The sequence below is a fragment of the Myotis nattereri genome, assembly GCF_964212035.1.
Source record: "Myotis nattereri genome assembly, chromosome: 4".
NCBI classification, from domain to species: Eukaryota; Metazoa; Chordata; class Mammalia; order Chiroptera; family Vespertilionidae; genus Myotis; species Myotis nattereri.
Window position 1 is genome coordinate 48,746,416 of NC_138079.1, and position 24,586 is coordinate 48,771,001.

The window sequence follows — 24,586 nt, forward strand, 5'->3', positions numbered from 1 at the left end:
GAACTTTAATTACAATAGAAAGTAGAATACTTTGGCTACAAATCAGTGGTATGCTGGACACCATAAAGAACTAACATCTTTAGGGGATCTGAGCAACTGTTAAAACAAGTGTTCCTTAGGTTAGGGAAAGCAGTTTACACTAAAAGTACAGAAACACCAACTTCCCAGGAGTTTTCTTCTTTTGGAGGAGGGAAGGAGAAATAGGGCAATCTGAGAGCATTAGACTCCGAGTTTTTCAAGGTTACAATTGAGATTTTCATGTTCACACGTTATTGGGAGAAGAGAACTTACTACTTAAGTTCTTGTTTAAAGCAAGATTCCCTTCAACAAAATCCAGTAGTCATATAAAAAGGCATAAGAAAAAAGGAGAATAATACTTTCTGGAAGAAAAATATTTTCCTATTTAAAAAACTGGAATGGAATACAAAATATTTATAATTTAATAAATTTAACCTCAAATGGTGAGAGGTATAATTTGAATAGATATTTCTTAAATTCTACTTCAATGTGCCTTTTAATTTAGCTTAGGACTAAAGGTGGCTATGTAGCCATAGAGAAGCCATAAGAATACAGTAAGTAAAGGATATATACTACTTATAACTTGAAGGATATCTTCTAAAAGCCAAGTACAGCTAGGAAAACGGGTAGAAAAAAAGAAAATCTTAAATTACTCTAGAATCTACCAACAGAAGTCACAGTGGTTGTAGAAAAGTTCACCTCCACCAAATTCAAAGCTCTTTTCAAGTATGTCAGTTCCAGGACAAGGTCTCGAGTTGTTGGGCATCCAAAAATCAAATCCATAGTACACTCTGTTAGACTTCTGGGGTAAAAAAGCCTTGATCTGTTTCATTTTTCAGTATGTGAAAGTGACTAAAGTTAAAATGTGTTTTCTCATTTCTCACCAATCCTGAATTTACTTTCTAGGTAAAATTGAAAACTATATTTCCCAGACTCCCTTGTACTTTGGCCTGAACTAGCCACAGGGCCCTAGCCTATGTAACAGGGGCAAAAATGATACATCTACTTCTAAGCTTAGCTCTTAAAATCCCCAGAAAGATCCATAGCCCCTCCTTCTCTCTCGACTTGCCAACAGGCACAGAGGCAGCAGGAGGACAGTGGCGCCACAAGACAAAAGTTTACAATCCCTAAGTCAGCACTTGAAGAATAGCTGAATCCTTAAAACACCATTTTGTGAAGGGTCGACCTGGAGAGCTGCCCAACCCCTGACTCCCCCATTTGACCCTCACTCCTCTCTGAGAAAGTCGAGTGAGAAACTTTTATTAAATTCATACACTGAGATTTCTGAGGTCACAACACACCCCAAATACATCTCTTCTCCTATCTATCTCAGAGAGTACACATCCAAATGAGATAGAAGAAATAAAATTTTTATCAGGATGAAGTTTTATAACATGGCAAAGATAATACTAATGGAATTCAAACCAGATTAAAGACTATGCAGTTTTTCAAAAACTACAGATCTACAGCACTAATAACAATATATTAATCTTACCTAATAAGAGCCAGAAAACCAGTCAATTTTTTCATATTAAAAATCACCAGGCTGCCGAAACCGGTTTGGCTCAGTGGATAGAGCGTCAGCCTGCGGACTGAAAGGTCCCAGGTTCGATTCCGGTCAAGGGCATGTACCTGGGTTGCGGGCACATCCCCAGTAGGAGATGTGCCGGAGGCAGCTGATCGATGTTTCTCTCTCATCAGTGTTTCTAACTCTCTATCTCTCTCCCTTCCTCTCTGTAAAAAAAAAAAAAAAAAAATCAATAAAATATATTAAAAAAAAAAATCACCAGGCTGCTAATTTACAAGCAAATATTGCTTATTTCTTCAAGGTATTTAATTCTTTAGGAAAGTAGCAGGATTACTCATTAAAACAAAATAATAGAGTCAAGTGCCACTTCAAACCTCCCATTCCAAAAGAGGAAGAGGTAGATGAGACACAGACAAAAATTAATTTATAGGATATAAAAAGAGAAGCCATAATGGTGAAAAATATAAACATTTATTCATAATTTAAAGATATTTACTACTGAAAATAAAGTATTAAGATGATATATACAGAAACGAAAAGAAGCTTCTTCCGTCAGACTCATAATTAAGTCATGTGGTTAATACACACACAGGTTAATACACATCTATTCACCTGAACAGTTCTATTAAATAGTTCTATTCAATATGGTAACTCCCAAGCCATCCTACACTATTCATAATTTAAAAGTCCTCACGAGCCTCTTCCCTTAAATTCCTTTAAGCATTTTATAGCCAATAAGAATGGCCTCAGGTATTTCTTTCATCAACTCAGCAGCATCAAATGGTTTAAAATGCACACTGTTATTTCTAATCAATAAATATTTATATAAGCAATCTATAAGGAATTTTAGATTTTCTCAATATTAAGTTTCTAAAATTATCACAAAAGGTTGATAAAACAATAATTATCCCAAAATGGTAAAGTTAATTATCTTATTCAATGGAGTTAGGAAACAAGATTTAGCAATTTGGTTTCATAACCTAAAAATTTCAGAATTAACATTAAAGAAAGGTAGATGATCTTAAAAACACAAAACAGGGAGGAAATGTGACTATAGAAGAAAAGTAACTATTACTAGAAAATTCTGATTGGTACCCTTAGAACCCGATTTGGAATTTGAGAGAGCATTAATTAAAATTTAATGTTTACAAAAGTAAATCAAGAATATTTAAAAAATCAACTTCATATTTATTTTTAAAGGTTGAACTCCTCAAATTAGTGTGTACATTTGACACATACTTGTCAAAAAGTGAAGATTTAAAAACACATTATTCTAATATCAACAGAGAAGAGAACCAGAGTTTAAGTCTTTCAGTTTTGCCTGGGAATGTTTTATAGAAATAAATGAAAAAAGCAAGTTACGTACAAACATGGAAATTGTCTAGACAGTTAAATGGGACAAAATCGCTAAGATCTTTACAGCCAAAAGAGAACTAGAAGTTTCATGGGAGACTCATCATAAACGTCTAGAAATGTGCAATGTATTTTATCTATTTTATTAATTCAGATTCCATTTATTTAGATTAATAATAATTTGCTCAGCTGATGTGTACTCTTTCATGATCTTTTTGCTAAGCAAAAAAAAAAAAAAAAAAGTAAACAAGATTACACAAGGCAAAACAAGTAATCTAGTTATAGATTAGTGGTGGGGAAGGTCTGTCCCACAGGCCATATAAGGCCCTTGAAATCATTTGGTCTGGCCCTACCAAGGCATTCGGAGTGAACTGATTAAATATTTGATCGAACCGAGCAGGCTAATTTTTAAGTTGATAATTTTGTATGGCCCGCAAATTATGTCATAAATATCCAAATCGCCCTTGTCAGAAAAAAGGTTCCCCACCCGTTATAGATGATTGATTTTTTTTCACTTATAAATAGCTCTGATAGATGCTTTCAACTTCACTAAAACTTCAGCCATTATTTATTTTGCTAATAAAATATACACTCTCAAATAGCTGATCTCATACTTTACACACACATCAAAAAATTTTTAAGCAATCTGAATAATATTTTCTATATTTAAACACTAATACGGACAAAGTATAAGCATACAAAGGAAGAATATAAATAATTAAAACTAGAAAATAAATTCTATGGAGAAAATTTAAGGGTTTTTTTTGATAGAATGGTCCTGAATTAAAGGCTTATTATATATCTTGCAGAACACAAAATCATTAGAAAGAGCTATCCATTGTTTCCTAACTTCTAAAGGTCTAAACAAAAGACGCAATAACAGAATTTGGTTATTTATTGGAGATGAGTTATTGGAGTAAAATTATAGTCATGGTACCAAAACTATAACTTACCTTTCATAATTACATAGGATTTTGGCATGTATTTCTGCATGCAGAGTTTTCCTGATTTTGCCAAACTATATCTCCTATACTTCTTTACTTTTGATTTTACTGTTTTACTGTACAAATTTCAGCAAGGCAACTTAGCTCCTTTGTAAAGGAATGAGGACAGTAGTAAGCTTATAGTGCAGTAGACAAAATTAAATCCTACAAAATTCTTCACCTGCTCCTTGTTAAATTAAAGTTCAAAATTCTCTACGGTAAAAGAACCCCTAACTCCAGTGATGGCGAACCTATGATGGCGAACTCATTTTTTTGGTTGATTTTTCTTTGTTAAATGGCATTTAAATATATAAAATAAATATCAAAAATATAAGTCTTTGTTTTACTATGGTTGCAAATATCAAAAAATTTCTATATGTGACACGGCACCAGAGTTAAGTTAGGGTTTTTCAAAATGCTGACATGTCGAGCTCAAAAGGTTCGCCATCACTGCCTAACTCATAGTAAACTCTCAACTGAGTCACTAATAATAGGTCATGTGGAAATATTTAAGCACTGCAATTCATAGTCTCATTCTTTTGTTGACGAACCTTTAAAAAAGGTAACTAGAAAAGTTATGTGGTATTTTCAGTGGCCAGGACAAAAAGGGACAGGGAAGCGGGGAGGGGGGATGGTACCGAACTCTTGACCATGACCCTATTACCTCGGTGTTAAACAGGTAAACTACGAATATTTCAAGAAAAATAAGGAAGATAGATTTTTCTCATAACTTTCCTTTGTCGTGTTTTTAGAAAATAGGAATTAGCATTTAACTATCTAGGAAGTTAATCAGCCTGGTAAATTAAACAGAGATTTGAAAGTGCTACTCACAATCAGCCTATATTTGACTTACCTGCCATTACAGAGTAGCCATCTAGCAAGAGAATAGTGAGGTATAATCTTCTGCATGAGGCTGGCCATCACCATGGTAACAACCAGCTGTATACCTATTACACCCTGTGTAAAAAAATAAATAAATAAATTTAACAATAAATGAAGTTAGATTTGAGAACAAAATGGAAAACTTTCTATCTACTTTGACAATGATACTCTAAGAAAGAGGAGTTGCTATTAAAACATGTATTAATCTGGCATTTAGGCATTCAAGACCACATATATTTAAACTTAAAACATGCAATCACATCTTATAATCCTCTATGAGTTACCCAAGTTTCACATCCAAGTAAACAAAAGTTAAATGAATTAGCATATACATTCAAAATATATTCCCAAGAAATGTTCTCCATTATGTAAGGGTATCAAAGTGAAGTAAAATTAGTAATATTTTTATCCTTCTCCAAATTCACTGTTCAATACACATAAAATACCAGCTTGCCACGCTTTCAAAGCAGTATGCCTATTTTTTTATTCTACAGTGGTAGTGAACGATTAAAGAGTATTAATTATATTAAGTGTGATATGTCAAGATTGGCCTGAAAGTCACTAGAAAATAATTTTAATTCATGCTGTCATCACGAACTTCCAGTGAGTGGGCCTTCAACAGCATCCAAAAACGCCTTAGTTTGGTCTCATCAATCCCTCTCCTGTTCTCCATGATAGCTAAAATTCAAATCTTCGCCCCTCTTCACACCTCCAACCTGCCTCAAACTTGTAACTCCCCAGTTCGCAGAGGACATGTATTTCACAGAGAACATACACAACATCAAATGTGAACTTTCACTTGCCACCAAGCTCACAATCACTTGTATCTACTCTAGATTTTTTCCACACCCACCAGAAATAGAGCATTTCTACACAAAGCAAATCCCCTACATCTGTGCTTCATATCCCATCCTCTCTTTGATTTTCAGGAACCTCAACCACTGAGTAGCTTCCTTCCTGCATCTTCTTTAATCTCTTCTCTATTTAAATCCTTGCTATCAGCACTGCAACACCTCCAAGTCTTTTTATCTTTCCAAAAAATATAACTATTTTCCTTTATAGTTCTCCTGTCTCTGCAGATTCACAACCACTTTTCAAAAGACTTATTCTCACTGTTTCTACTACATTCTCATACCTCCCCATAGTTAACATCTGACTTCTGCTTCATTTCATTCCACTGAAACACCTACCATCAAAATCACTCCACCTTGCCAAATTATATTTCCTTATCTTAAATATCAGCAATTTCCCACAAGGTCTTCCACATCCATCGCTTTACTCCCACCTTGATGATCAATTCTTTATACTCCCTTTTGGTGGCATCTCTATCCTAGCAGTCCAAAAATAAGGTTGAATTCTGACCTCAAACTTAATTTACCAAACAAGTACATAAAAAATATGTTTAAAAGCAGAATAGTATATTTTGAGAGCATGAATTCTGGACCCAAACCACCTGGCTTAGAATTCACCATCTATTAGTTGTTTGATTTTGAACAGGTAATTTAAATATTTTGTACCAGTTTCCTTTTCTATAAAATGAAGCTAATAATTCAATCTATCTAATCAAATTGTGATTAGGAATAGTGCCTGGCACAGAGTAAGAAATCAATGGGTTACTACTATTTGCTGTTATTGTTACAGTTATCACTATTATTATAAGAAAACATGTTTTTAACATAAAGAATAAAGTCTTTAAAAAATATCAGTCTAAGAAATAAGTTGAAAAAAATCAAATTTCATTGTAACAAATGTACTACTGTGGTGTAGAATGTCCACAGTGGGGAAGGTTTTGTACATGTAAGGACAGGGGTATATAGAAACTCCCTGTATTTTCCAATTTATTTTGCTGTAAACCTAAAACTGTTCTTAAAAATGAACTTCATTAATTTAAAAAGAAAATCAAAGTTCTACATGAGGAATCAATATAAAAAATGTCAAATATTAACTAGAAAAAACCATTTGTAACTCACATCACAAATGGATATTTTACTTACTAGATATAATATAGAGTTCTCATCAATCAATTAGCAAAAATTCCAATGCCCAATTAAAAGAGAACAAATATGTACAAAGAGTTGTCAAAAAAAAAAAGTAAAAATGGCTCTTAAACAGGACTGTTTTTTAAATGTCTATGAAACCTACCTCAATTATGGTGTTACTGTGGCTATTTTAATACTTTAAATTCTACCAATGGGGTTAAGGTTCAAACCACTTTTATATTCACCTAACATCAAAGACATTTTTTCTTTCACATCACTCAAATTGACTATACCATTTTTTTTTTATGCTGAGGAAATAACATGTATATTTTAAACCAGTATAATGTGATATTTATTTATTTTTATTGAATTTATTGGGAAATCATATAGGTTTCAGATGTACGATTCTATAATACATCAACTCTATATTGTATTGTGTATTCACCAGCTCACGTCTAGTCTCCTATTTAGCACAATGACAATTAAAATAGGTCAAGGCACATAGTAGAGCACTTTACTATATATTGGATAAAGAATGAATGAATGAATGGCATTATTACAAAAGAATCTGTCTTAACAGAATATGAAAATCTAAGATTATCTAAGATTATCATACTAGGTAACAATAAATACATATATTAATACAATATTGCAACCCAATTTCAAATGAACAAAGGGTTATAGAAATTTAAAAATTTGGATATGAAAGTTTTATAGAGTAGATGAAGGTAGAAATTTAAATCAGCCGAGACCGGTTTGGCTCAGTGGATAGAGCGTCGGCCTGCGGACTGAAAGGTCCCGGGTTCGATTCCGGTCGGGGGCATGTACCTGGGTTGCGGGCATATCCCCAGTGGGGGATGTGCAGGAGGCAGCTGGTCGATGTTTCTCTCTCATCGATGTTTCTAACTCTCTCTCTCCCTTCCTCTCTGTAAAAAATCAATAAAATATATTTAAAAAAAAAAAAGAAATTTAAATCACATAGATGGCAGAGTAAAAGAAAAGGAATTCCAGGCTAAATGACAAATGTGAATATACAGTAACCATGGAACAGCAAAAAGTCTAGTTCAACCAAAGCAGACTTTAGTATATGGCAAAGAATTACAAGAAATAGCATAAAAGAATTTTAAATTGTTCAGTCTTTTTAAAAATTCATTTTATTTTATTGATTTCAGAGAAGAAGAGATAGAAACATCAATGAGAGAGAATCATTGATCGGCTGCCTTCTGCATGCCCCCCACTCAGGATGGAGCCCAAAAACCAGGCATGTCCCCTGACTGGGAATGGAATCGTGACCTCTTGTTTCATAGATCAAAGCTCAACCACTACTCCAGGCTGGCCAGGCAGATTGTTGAGTCTTTAAAACCAAGAGGACACATTTAGCGGATGTGTTTAAAAAGATCACCTTGAAAACTTTTAAACAGGTAAGGGTAGGAAGACGAAATAATGCAAGTAACATATAAGGAAACTTAGAACAATATATTGATCAATTAAAGAGAAAACTTAAGACTAAGGTAGAAGTGACTGAAACTAGAAAGGAAAGAACAAAGATAAAAGTCCATCAAAAGAAAACCAATCAAACTTTGAGTGTGACTGAACATGAAGGAAAATAGCTGTAGAATAAAACTGAGGAACGCCTCAAAGTTTATTTCAGGATGTTTTAGTCTGGGTGACTGGCAGAATCCTAGAACCACTGACAGAATAGTTGGAAACTGAAGGAAACTCAAGGAAATAACTAGCAAGACTGAGACAGACTTTTCAAGGACAGGACCTTGGCTGCATCCTCAGCTTTTCAGAATACACAGAAAACACGCCTCGCTGGTACAATCAATCTACATGAGAGAGGCTGGCAATGATAGGTAAGAGTTGTATTAATTTACAGTAAAACAAACTACCAAGTGGATCAGTGTTCAAATTCACTAAGTGTTCCATTCAATTACTGTCTTAATGACACACTTAAAGTCAAATTAGTAGCAGGCTGAGAGGTGAGCAGTGATTTAGAGCAAGGTAACATGGAGAGGCATTTCATTCAGGCACTTCCGAAGTCTAGAGCAGCAATTCTCAATCCTTTTCATTTCATGGCACACATAAACTAATTACAAAAATTCGGTGGCACATCAAAAATTATATATTTTTTGCCAATCTGAGAAAAAAAAAGGTATAATTTCCCCGACTAAATAGGTTTTGCATGTTTTAAAAATTCTTACGGCACACCAGTTGAAAATCACTACTCTAAAGTGTAAAATATTCCCACCTCTAAATAGTTCTGGATAAATATGTTTAATTCTAGCTATTTAAACTGTTTTTCTAAACTTTCAACTAACAAAATTATTCTCCAATTGATACTCTTTTTTAGACAAAAACCTATCTAAAAATTATTCTATCTTCTGATATGTAGATACCACTGATATGTCTATAATACGATTAGGCATGGGAACCAATTTAAGTTCAAGATGAGAAGACAACTCATTTCTCTCCATCCTGCACTGGTTTTATCAAATAGTAAAGTGTTAACTACCCTTCACTGCCGCCTACAAATAATATGTGATAAGTGATATCATAGAGGTCAGTCCATTGTTATGGGAGCACTCCAAGAAAGCAAGTAATTAAATCTATGTGGGAGCCCCGCCAAGGTGCCTCAGTGGTTGAGTGTCAACCTATTATGAACCAGGAGGTCATGGTTTGATTCCTGGTCAGCGCATATGCCACGCCTGGGTTTCTGGTTCAATATCTACTGGGGAGCATGCAGAAGGCAGCCAATCACTCATCATTGATGTTTCTCTCTCTCCCTCTCCCTTCCTCTCTGAAATAAATAAAAATCTATTTTAAAAATAGATGATTGATAGATAGATAGATAGATAGATAGATAGATCTGCCTGGGAGCGCTGGGAATGTCTGGTTCAGAGGTGACATTTGAACGAAGCTTACAAGGTTAAAGAAGTAGCCCTCTCACAGACAGAAAAGGAAGACATATTTACTCAAAGAGAATAAATGGCATGATCCAATATAATGAGTGGTTCCACCTGGCTAGATTTTGGTTGAGTTCCACCCAATGAACTTTTCTGCAGGTACTTAGAAATTTCTCTCACACTATTTCAGATGTAATATTAGTTATTAACTGGATTGGGAAAGATTTTCTAGAAATATAATAATCAGAAACTATATTATTTCTACAGAAAAATATTTTTTAAATTCAATTTTTTCATATATTGAAACTAACCAAAGATAAATAATAAGACTGACACAAAAGTACAGTTACAGTGTCCAAACAGTCTGGGTTAAAATTAATTCCCCTAGCTGTATGACTTTGGATGAGTTATTCTAAACTCACTGTGCCTCTATTCCTACATCTGTAAAATATGATCCAGAAATTCCACTTTTGGGTATTTACCCAAAGAAATCCAAAACACTAATTTGAAAAGACATATGTACCCCTATGTTCACTGCAACATTATTTTTAATAGCCAAGATATGGAAGCAACCTTAGTGACCATCAATAGATGATTGCACAAAGAAGATATAGTACATATCCTATATGAGTGGTCGACAAACTCATTAGTTAACAGAACCAAATATCAACAGTACAACGATTGAAATTTCTTTTGAGAGCCAAATTTTTTTAACTTAAAACTATATAGGTAGGTACATTGTTATTAACTTAAATTAGGGTACTCCTAAGGCTTAGGAAGAGCCACACTCAAGGGGCCAAAAAGCCACATATGGCTCGTGAGCCGCAGTTTGCTGACCACAGTCCTATAGAATAAAAGCCTAATATGTAAATTGTCCCCTCAGGCAGTTGTTCGACTGGGAGTTTGACCATTCACTATGACTTGTGATGACCATCAGGAGGCGGCACAGAACATGGCAGGTGTCAGCGATGCAGCGCTGGCAGCAGGTGGCAGTGGAGGTGCTGCTGGCCCCGACGGCCCCGATGAGAGCGGGACTGTGGTGGGATGGTGGAGCAGGTGAGCGGGCAGTGCCAGGCCAAGGCGGGAGTGAGTAGGGACCCAATCGCTCTGCCCATTGCCCCACAGGTGGCGACCAGTGGATGCGGCGGGGGGCAGGGCCACTGCCTGGCTCCCAGGCGCTAAGGGAGCAGGGGTGGAGGGCCCCAGCCCCAGTCCATCACCCTGCAGGCGGGATGGTGAAGCAGGTGAGGTGGCATCGCCAAGCCAAGGTGGAGTGCCAGGCAGGGCTGCGGGCGGGGCTGTGAGCTGGGGCCTGATCCACGCAGGCCACGCCAAGGGACCCCACCCATGCACGAATTTGTGCACCAGGCCTCTAGTATACAATAAAATATTACTCAGCTATAAAAAGAATGAAATTTTGCCATATGTAAAAACATAGATGGACTTAGAGGTATTATGTTAAGTGAAATAAATCAGACAAAAAAAGACAAATACCATATAGTAGAATCTAAAAATAAATAAATAAACAAACAAAACAGAAACAAACTCACAGATATAGAGAACATTTTATGGTTGCCAGAAGCAGGGTAGGGTGGTTAGGGAAATGGGTGAAAAAGGGGAAGGAATTAAGATGTACAAATTCCCAATTCCAAAAACAGTCACAGGGTTGTAAAGTACAATCTAAAGAATAGAGTCAATAATATTGTAATAACTATGTATGGTATCAAATGGGTACTAGACTTATCGAGGTGATCACTTTGTAAGGTATATAAATGACTAATCACTATGTTATACACCTGACACTAATTAATATTGTATGTTAACTGTATTTGAAAACTAAATATTAAAATAAATTTTTTAAAAATCCAGAAGATAAAAACGGTTTAAAAAAATCCCTCAAGATTTAACTACTCATAAAGATTTAAATGAGTTAATATAAGTAGAGCAGATAAATTTTAATCACTAAGTAAATGTAACTATTATTGTTATTGAGGAAAAAATTCAACTTCTTATCCATATGACACACTTCAAATTACCCTTAAAAGCCTAGTCCAATCAATCCTTTATGAAACTCTTCTTGATCTTAATATAAGTTGAATATTCCCTCCTTTTTTTGGTCCCTTCAATGTACATTCAACTAAATGTGCATCAATAATATTCACAAATCCACATATTCAAAATCATAGAACCTTGAGTCAAACTATAGAGGTCATCTAGTTCTAGTTCAAGCAGACTATTTATTCAAGGCACATATTTAATGTACTATCCAGTTCAAGCAATATGTTTATTGTACTTTTCCCAAAGTCACTTTTAAAGATACACTTATATGAGCAGATTGATTTACATAATATCTAAATATTTTTTTAAATAAAACATTATAATCAGACATAAGGATCTTGCGTCTCAATATCCAAGTATCAAAAGCTGAAACTGTTCCAGGTTTTTGTAAATCTTTTGTTCATGGCCAAAACATGAAAGATATTTAATCTATTTTAACAATAGAATTACTAAGTCTTTTTTATGTAAGTAAAAGATATGAATGTAACATCAGGATATTCTGAGTGAATGAGCTGTATTCTCTCAAGAAATGTAGTAACTTAAAAAAACTAAAAATATGATACAAAAATGAAGTTTATTAAATAAAACATAGGCATATAGGCTGGATATACATACACACACACACACACACACACACACACACATACATTTTCTCACATTTGTTTAATATCACCTTATTCTTGAGGCTTTCTCCGAATGCCCTATTTAAATGACTGTGCTTTATCTCTGTTGCATTAACCATGACTAACATATTATGTCTCATGTGATTACCATGAGATTGTCCCAATAAAACATAGCCCCATAAAAGATCTGTTTTATAAACAGTTATATTTCTGTTGTCAAAAACAATACCTGACATACAGATGGCATTTAACAAATAATGAATAATTGAAGAAATACTTTTTAGATAAAAGCATGAGTTTTAAATGTTTGCTGAAACAAAAGGGACAACCATTGCAATTTAAAGCAAGAGAATGTTTATTTCCAGAACTGGCAATTTACAGACAAATTTATTTCTTCAAAGTTCCTTTGGGGCAAGTTTTGTTCATTCCTGATTTTGTAACACGGACAAAACCATGGCACAACAGTAAAAAAATAATAAATTCTCTCTTAGAAATGAACACTTTAGAATATCTTCTGATTTTTCTAAAATCAATTAATTTTGCTTTGAGCTTTTATCTCAGAGCAAATAAAAGAACCAAACTATTTAGAAAGTGGACCAAAACCCAAAGTATAAACTGGGTCTAAGGAATTAACCTACATCAACCAAAAACTAACCAAGAGAACTGTCTCTACTATTATTTGAACTAAGACTCTTTTGGAAAGTAGTAAAAGAGAGAAGTCAGAGGAAAAGCTAGAAAACCGAGAAGAAATCTGAACCTCAGCCACTATGTGATTAACTGATAAAACCTGACCAAAATCCATCCTTCAAGCTACACATGTCCATTCACCAAAATAGACTACATTCTAAGCCAGTGATGGCAAACCTTTTGAGCTCAGCGTGTCAGCATTTTGAAAAACCCTAACTTAACTCTGGTGCCGTGTCACATATAGAAATTTTTTGATATCTGCAACCATAGTAAAACAAAGACTTATATTTTTGATATTTATTTTATATATTTAAATGCCATTTAACAAAGAAAAATCAACCAAAAAAATGAGTTCACGTCACCTCTGGCACGCGTGTCATAGGTTCGCCATCACTGTTCTAGGCCATAAATCACACCTTAACAAACTTCAAAGAAATCATAGAATGTCTGTTCTCAGATCACAATGGAACTAAAGTGTAAATCAATAACAGAAAGATAACTGGAAATCTCAAAATATGTGGAGATCAAATATTTCTAAATAACCCACGGTTTAAAGAGGAATATCAAGAGAAATTAAAAGTATATTGAACAAAACAAAACAAAACAAAACAAAAAAACAGTGTGGGTCAGTTGGTTGCACATTGTTCCAGTCACCAGGAGATGGTCAGTTCGATTCCTGGTCAGGGCACATGCCTGGTTTGCAGGCTACTAGGTGTACCAGTTAAAAATGTGGATTTTTTTCGATAGATGAAATTACACATATGTTGATATATATGCGATTTGATATGTATGCTATTTTGTTGTATTGACAGCAAGCTTCAAAACTTCATATGTCAAATTTGCTGAAGGTGTTAACATCATTGTTATTTTTACACTTAAAAATGTCGAATTTCGTGCCCCAAAAAAGAGCATTTGCGGGAAGTTTTAATTCATTATTTTATTTTGAAGAAACAGTTATCGTATACTTTGGGAAGCTTATGGTGAACATGCCCCATCTCAGATACTTGTGGACGCTGGTTTAAACGCTTTAAAAGTGATGATTTTGATGTGAAAGACAAAGAACGTCCAGGCCAACCGAAAAGGTTTGAAGACCAACAATTACAAGCATTATTGGATGAAGATGCGTGTCAAACTCAAAAACAACTTGCAGAAAGATTAAACAATTTCCAATCGTTGACAAGCAATGGGAAAGATTTTAAAGGAAGGAAAATGGGTGCCACATCAACTGAACGAAAGACAAGTGGAAAACCGAAAAGTCATCAGTGAAATGTTGCTTCAACAGCATGAAAGAAAGTCTTTTTTGCATCGAATTGTGACGGCGATGAAAAGTGGATTTGTTTTGATAATCCCAAATGCACAAAATCATGGGTTGATCCAGGTCAACCATCAACATCGACTGCAAGGCCAAATCATTCAGAAAGAAGACAATGCTCTGCGTTTGGTGGGATCAGGAAGGTGTGGTGTATTATGAGCTTCTAAAACCAGGTGAAACCGTTAATACTGATCGCTACCGACAACAAATAATCAATTTGAACCACGCTTTGATTGTGAAACTACCAGAATGTGCCAGAAGACACACGGCAAATTAATTTTGCTTCATGATGATGCACCATCACACACTTCAAAACCAGTTAAAGACACATTATAAGATCTTGCCTGGGAAGTATTAATCCACCCGCCGTATTCACCAGACCTTGCTCCTTCAGATTACCCCTTGTTCTGATCGATGGCACATGTACTCTCTGGGCAGCACTTCAAAACGTACGAAGAAGTGGAAAATTGGGTCTGTGAATGGTTTGCCTCAAAACAAGAAAAGTTCTATTGGGACGGTACCCACAAATTACCTGAAAGATTGCGGAAATGTGTAGCTAGCGATGGACATTACTTTGAATAAAGCACTTTTGATGTTTCTCTTGAAATTATCATGTTTTCTTTGATTACAAAATCCGCCATTATTAATCGCTACACCTAATAGATCCCCAGTAGGAGACTTGCAGGAGGCAGCGGATTGATGTTTCTCTGTCTGTCCCTTCCTCTCTCTCAAATCAATAAAAACAATTTTTTAAAAACAGTTTTAAAATTTATAGGATGCAGCAAAAGCAGTGCTTAGAGGGAAATTTATAACATTGAATGCACATATTAGAAAACATTTAGAATCAATCACCTAAGGTTCCACATTGGGGAATTAGTAAAAGAGCAAATTAAATCCAAAGTAAGCAGAAGAAAAGAAATACGTAATATGAATTAGAGCAAAATTCAATGAAACTGAAAACAGGACACCTATAGAGAAAAATTAATGAAACCAAAAGCTAGTTTTTCAAAAAGATCAATAAAACCAATAAGCCTACAGCCAGAGTAACTAAGATAAAAAGGAAAGACACAAATTACTAATATCAGAAATGAAAGGAGACATCAGAGAGCCCATGGCCATGAAAAGGCTCATAAAGGAACATTAAGAACAACTCTATGCCCACAAATTTTATAAAATGGACCAATTCCTTGAAAGATACAATTTGCCAATAATGACACAATAAGTAAACAACCTGAATAGGTCTCTATCTATTAAATAAATTGAATCAATAATCAATTTGATTCCAAAGGGTTCACTGGTGAATTCTACCGAACATTTAAGGAAGAAATTATATCAATTCTCTATACTCTCTTTCAGAGGATAGAAGCAGAGGGAATACTTCCTAACCAATTCTATGAGGTCAGCATTACCCTAATACCAAAACTAGACAAACACATAATAAGGAAAAAAGAACGAACAAAACTACAGACCAACATCTCTCATGAATATAAATGCAAAAAATCCTAAACAAAATATTAGGAAATCAAATCCAACAACATATAAAAAATATATACACCACAACTAAGTGGGATTTATTCCAGGTATGTGAGGCTAGTTCAACATTCAAAATTCAATTGAAATAATCCACCACATCAACAAATGAACATGTCTGATTACCAATAAGCACAAAAACCTCTAATACTTTCATCAAAGTCTCTAATGTCTACAGTACAGTTCTCTCAAAGTGTGGTTTAAGGACCACCAGTTTCAGGCTTAACTATAAAACTCATTAAAAAAAAAGAATCTAAAACTCCACCCTCCAATAACAGGATCTAGATAAGCATTTTTATCAAGCATCATAGGTGAATCCTAAACAAACTCAAATTTGAGAACTAGTGCCCTAACCCACTTTTTAAAATGCAGCTGAAGTCACCGACTACCATTGCCCCCTCTCCACAGTTAGAATTGAATTCTTTCCTCTGTACTCTTTGAGCACATTACATGTATTTCCCTTATAATATTTACCACATTCTCTTTCCAACACCCTCATCACCTCCCAAAAGGAAAACTTTCTCTTAAACTTTAAGGCAGAGGTTTACAACCTTTTTACTCCAACAGACCATAGCTGGATTCCAGCAGTAAAAGTTACCACAGGATGCTATATAGATAACACAAGCCATGAGATACCTGCAATTCCAGGAGTTAGTTCTAATCTACTTTTCTCCCACAAACCAGGCTAAATGGTGAAAAGGTCTATTTGATTAAAGTTGGTTTGTAAGTTACAAAAACAATAAAACATATAGTTTTATTCCTTTAGTAAACTGTCTACAGACTATCCATTTTCTAAACATGAAACAAAAAAAATTTTTGTCTGTAATATAATCCTATTGTCATTTGCTCACAAAAGGAGCTTATTACATGCACAGGCATTTATTGAATTTTGACCTACATAATAAATCAGAGAATAAGAGAAGAGAATGAGTTTATATCTATTAAAACAAAAATAAAATCAAAGTGTCCCAAGGCTTTATTTTCTATTTGGAGTAGCATTTAAGATAGCTGTCAAACATACGAACAAACATTCCAAGTATTACCTACCTGATATATTAAAAAAAAAAAAAAAAAGATTAAAAAAATCAAACTTGGGAAATCAACACGGGGGAAAAAAGTGAAAATCAGACTAAGCCTTATTTAATAAAAAACATGTACTTATTCTGAAAAAGTCCTGAGTGAAGTCAAAGAATCATAAATTGAGTTAGGTGTTCTAATTCCTATCAAGACCCATTTCTCTTATCTAAGAGGAAAATGGAACTCTTATCTAAGTTGGGTAATTTTGCCAAATTCATATAACTAATGATGGGCAGAATCTGGGTCTTCTGAATTCAAGTACCGCATCGTTTTCATACCATTTCAATCACTGCAGAAGTTTTCAATTCAACCAAGCTGAATCCTAAATAAATTCAACCCTTGTCAACTTCCTTTCGTGGCTAAATTCTTTCTTATGAAGGATTCCAAGCACTGACCACAAGTACACATACAGACATTATCAATTTCTTATCTGGGAAAGCTTAAGTGGAGTTAAGTACATTAATTTAGAAATATAAGCAATACCTGAATGGAGAAAGTCAACTACCTGGCTGCTAGTGACATTCTCCAGGTGACATTCTCTTAAGTTACGTTCTGAGAAACAGCATGAGTTTGTTTACCTTAGCTTAAAACAAAGCTACCGTTCTTAGCATCACGGAATACTAAGAATAAGTTCACGTTCAGGCCGAAACCGGTTTGGCTCAGTGGATAGAGTGTTGGCCTGCGGACTGAAAGGTCCCAGGTTCGATTCCGGTCAAGGGCGTTCAGCTTCTCTGTGACTATTATGAATTCAAGGATTTCATTACACTCTATATTAACTTTTAAGACCAAGGAGTCAAAAAGAGCTTAAATTTAAGAAATGATCTGAATTTTAATACAGACTATGCCAACTACTGTTAGTTTAGGTAAATCGTTGTCTATTTCTAACCCTCAGATTCTTCCTTCTGTAAAATTGGTGGAGGTGGTGGTGGTGGTGGTGGGGGGGGGGGGGGGGGGGAGTAATTATTATCTTTGGCTCCTTCCAGTTCGACTGTTCCCTTTCACTAATTTCATTGATACTAAAGAAAAAATAATACTGTATTATTCATTGAGGTTAACACACACACACTGCCCAAAAAAGTCAGAAGTTACTAGTCATAGCATAGTAGAGTGTGCTAGGAACCACATTATTTGGAGTTTCTTTTGTTTCACATTCAGTTAAGTCTCTAAAAGTCATTCATCATACACAATAGCTGAACAATGTCAATATTTAGGCATGGCAAACTGAAACTAAATACCAAGAAAGAATCCCTTCCAGAGGAGGATTTGAAATCTTTTATATAGTCAAGAAACTGACAATGCTGAATTTTACTGGACCCCTGTGATCTTGGAAAACAGCGAAGGTTAAGACATTCACCCACCCCCACCCCACCCCTTTGTATTTTGGAAATGACTTACTGCAAAGAACCACTAGTCCTCAAACGACTTGGGTAAAGCTCACAGAAGACCCTCTTGTTTACATATGACAAGGCCAGACATAAACCTGCAAATTCACATTCTTTGCTTCATAAATGACTAGCTGAACTGCTTGCCCCTGTAGATCAACTGGAATAAAATGTTGTTACCCAAATTCTGCTTAAGATCCTTCCCTCAGTTCCCTGAACTTTGGCCCACCCTCAAACTGAAAGAGTATACAACCCCATAACTCCTTTACAGGTAGGCTGGTTTGAGGGTAAAACAATCTCTGATCTACTATCAGGCCATATACCCTTTTCACCTCACTTCTGCACACCCGGTTCTTTTCACTTGTTTCCTCCCCTCTATAAAAGAAAACCCCCTTTTGCCTAACTTTTGAAACTCCTGCAGATCTACGGTCAAGGCATTCTCCCTACAGTAATAGGCCCTTCCCGCACACTCTTGCAATATTCCTTTCGAGTTCAGTCTTTCCTTACTAAGTCCGGATTTTTTTTTTTATTTTTTATTTGGCACGTTTTCCAATTCCAAAAGGGCTGCGTGGGAAAGGTAAGAGCTGACCTTGCCGTTCCTTTAAGTGACAGGCGCTCATCCTCTACATGGGGATCCGTAGTGTCCGCCTGACATGATGCTCAAGGCATTTCTAAGATGTGAAGTGCTGGCCACGGCCCTGCAGCTAAGGAGAGGCGGAGGTGACCAGCCAGGCAAGGTCAATGCTGGGACCACCTGAAACCACCAACCCGGCAAGGTCAACTCTGGGACCACGCGCCGTACAGTGAATGAGCCACGACCACTCGGGCTGCGGCTCCGTACTCCTGGGCAGAACTCGCGGCGAGGCAGGGCAGAAGGGGTTTTCTCCGGGACCCGGGCGCTCCGGCGCTGCAAGGGAGGTGGGTCCTGCCCGGCGGTTCATCCCATGGCTCCCGCCCGCTCCATCCTCCGCGGGGCACTCCACCGGCTCCCTTCCCAGGACTGACCTCCGGGCCCTCCCCTCCCACTAATGTTGCTCCAGCCCTCCCAGAAGGACTCACCATGACGCCAAGCTCAGGGACCGGCCCTGGAGTCCCCCCGACCGTCCAGGACCTCGCCTCCCTCTCCTGCAGCCAGGAACCTCTGGACTCTACGAGGCAGAGGGTCTTCCGGCTCTTCCGGAAGTTCTGCCCGCGCGGGACAGGAAGTCCCGCCCCTCCCCTGAGCGGCGTCGACCCCACGCCACGCAGAGGTGAGGAAACGCAAGACGTCCTCCACGGCCTCCTCCGAGGCGCTAGGGTAGAGGCGGGGGCGGGGCTGACCTTGAGAGCGCGCGGGGGGCGGGGGCGGCGGAGGAGGCGCAGGCGCAGAGCAGGTAGGTGGGTGGGCGGGCGGCTCCCCATTGTGGCGCTGCGAGGATCCGAGGTAGGTCGGGTGGTTTGGGCAGGAGCGCATCCTCACTCCGGGAGGTGACGGAGGCGCAGGTTGGTGAAAGGGGTGGGAGCCGACCCCAGACCCGGCGGAGGAGTGAGGATGAAACCTCCGGCGGTGCTCGGGCTGAGACCACGCCGCCATCGCCTCCGCGCAGCCACGCCCTTTCTCTTTTGACCTTCAGGTTTTCGGCTGGCGCTGGCTCTTTTTGCAGACTTTACGGATCGTAGGAGACCTGTGTCTCTCCCCTTCGCTCCCAGCAGGCGTGGTCCTCCAGCTCTACCTGTCTTTAGGGCGGTGGAATCCGAGCTGAGAAGCTGCCTCACTGTCCAGAGATACCAGCTGAAGCCAGAGAACATCTACCCACGGCAGAGAAACCAGGAAGAGCATTTTGCCTGTTTAATACATTACAATATGAACGGTTTCCTTTTAGTTTAAATATATCTATCTATCTATATATATCTATATATAGATAGATAGATAGATAGATAGATATCATCATCATCATCAGTTCAAAGAAAGTAAAAACTCCTATATACCTCTTAATTTTGTGTGTGTGCTTTTTCTCTCCCCCAAATCTGTACCCATCAACTCTCCCCGTCTTTTCCTTGGGCTCTAATGAGACAGCATTGGAGGCAGGCTGGAAACGGATATTCAGAGGACCTTCCTTCCGGAAGTTAATCTCACAACTTGGAGATCTTCGCTTAAGTCCCCACTACCTGCCCTGTCATCTATGGGATCTCTCTGCCAGAAGGCCTAGTTTTGTCACAAACCTGGGATTGCGGGAGACCAGGAAGCTGCAGAAGTTAAGGAGGTTGAGCTGGCAGAGGTGGCTATAGATGTTGTATTTCACCCTCATCAAACTGCTTGGAAAGCATGATATCCAAGCTTTAAGTAAATGGTGGAAAGACCCTGGGAGTCAGAGATCTGAGCCACCCAAAAGAAGCATGCACAGGATGTTGCTTTATACTAGAAAGGGGGCTAGCGATGAGTGTAGGGGTTGGGTTAGGCCCGCAGGCGTCGGCAAACTCATTAGTCAACAGAGCCAAGTATCAACAGTACAACGATTGAAATTTCTTTTGAGAGCCAAATTTTTTAAACTTAAATTATGTAGGTATGTACATTGCTATTAACTTAATTAAGGTACTCGTAAGGCTTAGGAAGAGCCACACTCAAGGGCCCAAAGAGCCGCATGTGGCTCGCGAGCCGCGGTTTGCCGACCACTGGTTAGGGTTATGTTCTGTGGGTGGAGAAATAGCATAACAGTCAGGAATCTAAGTACTAACCTTGGAAACAGTTGGGGGCAGGGAGCTGCGAAAATTGTTTGTGAAACTTCTTGCTGTGGAGGAATCCAGAACTCCCCTGAGGGTCGCGCCATGCTGTGGAGGGGCAAAGCTGTAAGTGGGCAAGCCCCAGGGCATCTGCAGTGGTGAGCGCGGTGGACAGATTGGGGTCCTCCTGTGAGTGTGGGAAGCAGCTGCTATCCCCGAGGAAGAAAAGGTGCAGAAGGAAAATGGCTACCAGACGGTCGGTGATGACATTTTGGGAGGCCTTGCTCTTTCATTTCTGACACTGTTCTCACAACTGTCCTAAGCCTGGCAGCCTCCGTGAGGTCCACAGAGCGTGACCTACGTGACAGTAAGGTTGGAGTTATTATCAGGATGGGATCCATTCCTGCTAGAGAAGACCAGTCACAGTCATTATTTGTTATTTTCTTATTACTTTTAATAGATTAGGGGTGTTATGTTTCTGACGTGGTGTATGGCAAGCTGATAACCCTTGGTTAATATTCTTTAATGCTCTTATTCCTATTTTTTAAAGATTAGAAAGCATACATTGTATGTTCTAAGATAGCATTTCCCAGTTTTAAAAAATATTCTACAGACCATAATGTTTTGTATGAGTTACGTGCCTTGTAGGAGGGTTTAACCTATTTCCACTACTTAAAGTAGATGAAAATCTTTGACAAAAATATAAAGGAGAATTATGAAAGGAGAAAAAGATGTGGATGATAGAGATTAAAAAGAAATTTGGTAGATTGGGGCAAGGGCGTTAGGAGTCCAATCTTTGATAAAAGTCTTGTTTGCTCACTATTATGCCTTTGAGATGAGGGCTTCCTGAGTGAGAACTATCCTCAAATACTTCTGAAGAATGTCAACAGAAAGTTACCTCCTCCTCCAACACCCAAACAGAACTGAACACCCACACTTACCTGAACATTTTCAACCATTAAGACTTATCACTTTCCCAAGTCTTGCTCCATAATCTTGGCAAAATGTTTTTCTGATGAGCCCCTCCTTCTAAGAAATTCCACTACTTCTTCTTACCTTAATATATGATTATTATATGCTCTCTTATACAGCACTTTTGTAATCCCCTGCCATGTATATTTTCCTAATTAGACATAAACCTCTGATAAGCTGGAAACTTCTTGTTATATTGTCCATCTCTCCCCTTAAAAATACCATTTAAATAAATACTATGGACAAAAATGTGAGTTGTAGCAATAATTAGGTAAGAATTTAAGAACAATTAGAGATTGGACAAGTTCTATTATTTATATCTAGTGAAATATACTATAGTTTTTGTGTTTTGTTTTTTTAAAAAGCCAGTAGACTAGTCTTTCTAATGGAAATGTTTATTTTCTAAATTAAAAGAGTAGGATGCAAAATTGTGACCAGTATGATTGCTTTGATGTGAAAAATAATACTAAGCATGGAATAAAGTGTAAAAAAGGAAGTAACCAAAATATATCAATTACCACTTCTGGAATTACCATTTTATAAGTGGGCAATTTTTTAAAATTTTCTTTTACTTAAGAATGGTTAAAGGAGCTTTTTTTTAAAAAAAAAAAAATGTATGCCTCGTAACATACATCTCTATTACTCTCATATTTCTAATTTGGGACAAGCTAACATGTTCTTCAGAAGCATATTGTAATCCTTTAATAATTCAGTAGCATAGCCTTCCTCTAAACCAGCTGTTCTCAACCTGTGGGTCGCGACCCTTTTGGGGGTCGAACGACCCTTTCACAGGGGTCATCTAAGACCATCGAAAAACACATATATAATTACATATTGTTTTTGTGATTAATCACTATGCTTTAATTACGTTCAATTTGTAACAATGAAAATACATCCTGCATATCAGATATTTACATTATGATTCATAACAGCAAAATTACAGTTATGAAGTAGCAACGAAAATAATGTTATGGTTGGGGGTCACCACAACATGAGGAACTGTATTAAAGGGTCGCGGCATTAGGAAGGTTGAGAACCATTGCTCTAAACCTTCCCTGTTTTACATATTACCATAGTTTTATCTAGGACTATACCATCTATCTGATTAATTGATGTAATAACTCCTACAATTTACACAAATTATACAATGCCATTTTGAGATTCAAGAGGAATAAATGGATTTATTCATTTTACAGTAACATGACAAGGAAAGTATATGCCTTTTTTTTTGTCTAAAGTTTTACACGTCTCCTTTTTCCCCAATTGACTCCCCCCACCCCCCACCCCACCCTCACCCCCGCAAGCCCCCATCGCCCCAGTGTCTGGGTCCATTGGTTATGCTAATATGCATGCATGCAAGTCCTTTGGTTGCTCTCTAACCCCCCCACCTCCCGAAACTATATGCCTTTTAATGAAAAAACATACCATCTCCTATTTAAAAATCTTGCCAAAAAAATTGAACCTGATACTAGGAAATATAGAGAACATGTTAAACAGTATGGCTAAACAATCAGTAAAATTCAATCTATAGAAAATCATGGGACAAGTTAACTTCAACCAACAGGTTGCAGGAAAGAAGACAGAGAAAATTGTAGGTTAAAAGAGGCTTACTTAATTAAACCTGACTGACATGGCTCAGTGTTTGAGCATCTACCCATAAACCTGAGAGCCAAGGTTTGATTTCGATCAGGGCTCAATCCCCAGTGTGTGTGGGGGGGTTGGAGTGAGGGTTGGGGGGGGGCAGTGGAGTTGGGGGGGGGGCCGTGCAGGAGGCAGCCAATCAATGATTCTCATTATTGATCTTTCTTTCTCCCCCTCTCCCTTCCTCTCTGAAATCAATTAAAATATATTTTTTAAAAAGAGGTTTACTTAAAAGGCATAAAGTAATATGTGAACTTATATTAGTCAACTATTGCTGTATAATACATTAACACTAAACATATTTACCTCACAGTTTCTGAGAGTCAGGAATCCATGAGTGGCTCAGCTAGGTGTTCTGGCCCAGGGTCTTATGAGTTTGCAGTCAAGCTGTTGGCTGGGTTGCAGTCTAATGAAGGTGATAAAAGATCCAGTTCCAAGATGAGTCACTCACAGGACTTCCCTGGTTTCTTTACAACATGGCACCTGGCTTTCCCCAGAGCAAGTGATCCAAGAGAGAGAAGTCAAAATCACTCAAACTGATATATCATTACTTCTGTATCCTATTAGTCCCACAGATGATCCCTGATACAGTGTGGCAGGGAACAGCAAAGCACAAATACCAGGAGGCTGGCTACTACAATTTGGCCTTCAAAGATTCATATTCTTCTCATATGCAAAACATACTTATTCTCTCCCAAAGTTCTCCAAAACAGTCATCCCATTACAACATTAGCTAAAAGTCTAGAACTTGAAATTGAGTCCAGATATGGATGAAGCTTTTCAGGTGTACTTCCTTAGGTGCAGCTCCTTGAATAGAATTCCTCTTAAGAAGAGGACCTATAAACTAAAGACACGCAGTATTTGCCTAAGAGTAATTCTCCAAGGCTCCTAACTCTGCTTTCCAGTCTCTTGGATCCACCCACTGAATCGTCCTTGCTTCTCCATGTTTTCAGCT

At 37.4% G+C, this 24,586-nt stretch overlaps 1 protein-coding gene across 2 annotated transcripts in view; it reads right to left on the reverse strand.

Moving 5' to 3' along the window:
* Window positions 1–24,586, reverse strand: part of TMEM161B (transmembrane protein 161B) — a 128,756-nt gene that overhangs the window by 50,790 nt on the left and 53,380 nt on the right. Inside the window, exons 1-2 of one of the 2 annotated variants that reach the window (XM_081089015.1) lie at window positions 19,378–19,505; window positions 4,736–4,839 (exon numbers count right to left, since the gene is read on the reverse strand). In XM_081089015.1, the coding sequence (XP_080945141.1) occupies window positions 4,736–4,839; window positions 19,378–19,380 (107 nt within the window). In that variant the 5' untranslated portion in view covers window positions 19,381–19,505. Of the gene's footprint in view, window positions 1–4,735; window positions 4,840–19,377; window positions 19,506–24,586 lie in introns of those variants that run through there. The other variant, XM_081089016.1, reaches the window with a different exon arrangement.